The 832-nt window shown below is 53.0% G+C and overlaps 1 protein-coding gene across 1 annotated transcript in view; it reads left to right on the forward strand.

Annotated features, from left to right (window-relative positions):
- The first annotated feature begins 219 nt into the window (after positions 1–219).
- Positions 220–832, forward strand: part of Aard (alanine and arginine rich domain containing protein) — a 7,018-nt gene continuing 6,405 nt past the window's right edge. Inside the window, exon 1 of the mRNA XM_015486281.2 lies at positions 220–829. Coding sequence (XP_015341767.1) covers positions 627–829 — 203 coding nt within the window. The 5' untranslated portion in view covers positions 220–626. The remainder of the gene's footprint in view (positions 830–832) is intronic.

Below are 832 nucleotides of genomic sequence, written 5' to 3' on the forward strand. Positions count from 1 at the left end.
ATCTGAACTTCGTTCTAAACGTGGACGTGGTAGAAGGAGTCACCTACAGAAAAAAGAACCGAGTTTCAGAATCCCCAGCAGGAGTCATTGGATTTATAGAAAGACTGTTCAAACTCGCAAATAGGCTCAAGTTCCTCCCCCTTTGACCAGGATACTTGGGGAGAGGTGTGGGGTCTAATAATTAGTCTTTACATCCCCAACACCTGGCACGGTGCCTGACAGGTGGAAAGTCAGAAATTTGTTTTCAAGGAACAAAGTATTCAAAAACCAAGGCACCCGGGAAGGTTTAGTGTCAAGATATTCTATCTTGACTTTCTCAACTTGTACCTACATGGACTGAAGGTTCAGTCTTCGCCGCCTCCTCCATAGAAAGATTCTCCACTCCACAAAGCAAAAACAATGACCCAGTTTCCTTCCTTTGTTGCAAAAGAGGGAGAAAGGACAGAGACAGGGCTGGAAACAAAGCAGCCTCTCTTAAGTGGATGAGCAGTGAGCTCGTCCTACTCCTCCAAGGGTCTTGCTGGTACTGTTAGTTGCCCCCGCCCCTGCCCTGACCCGCCCTAAAGCTCAAACTTGCAAACAAATTGCCAGCAAGAGCGCCGAAGGAGCAACTCTGCATCTCCGCGATGGGCTCCGGGACTACGGTCACTGCACAGAGAGAATTTTCTGGAGGCCCCATGGAGTCGCCAGCAGAGCTCGACTGTGGCCCCCAACCCTTCGTCTCGGGGGCTGTCCAGGAGGAATCTCCGGCTGCCAACCCGCTGCTGGAGGACCTGCGGCGGCGGCTGATGCGCGCCTTGCAGCGCACCATGGCGCGCTGGGGCTCGCGGCG

Source organism: Marmota marmota, unplaced genomic scaffold (assembly GCF_001458135.2).
Source record: "Marmota marmota marmota unplaced genomic scaffold, marMar, whole genome shotgun sequence".
NCBI lineage: Eukaryota > Metazoa > Chordata > Mammalia > Rodentia > Sciuridae > Marmota > Marmota marmota.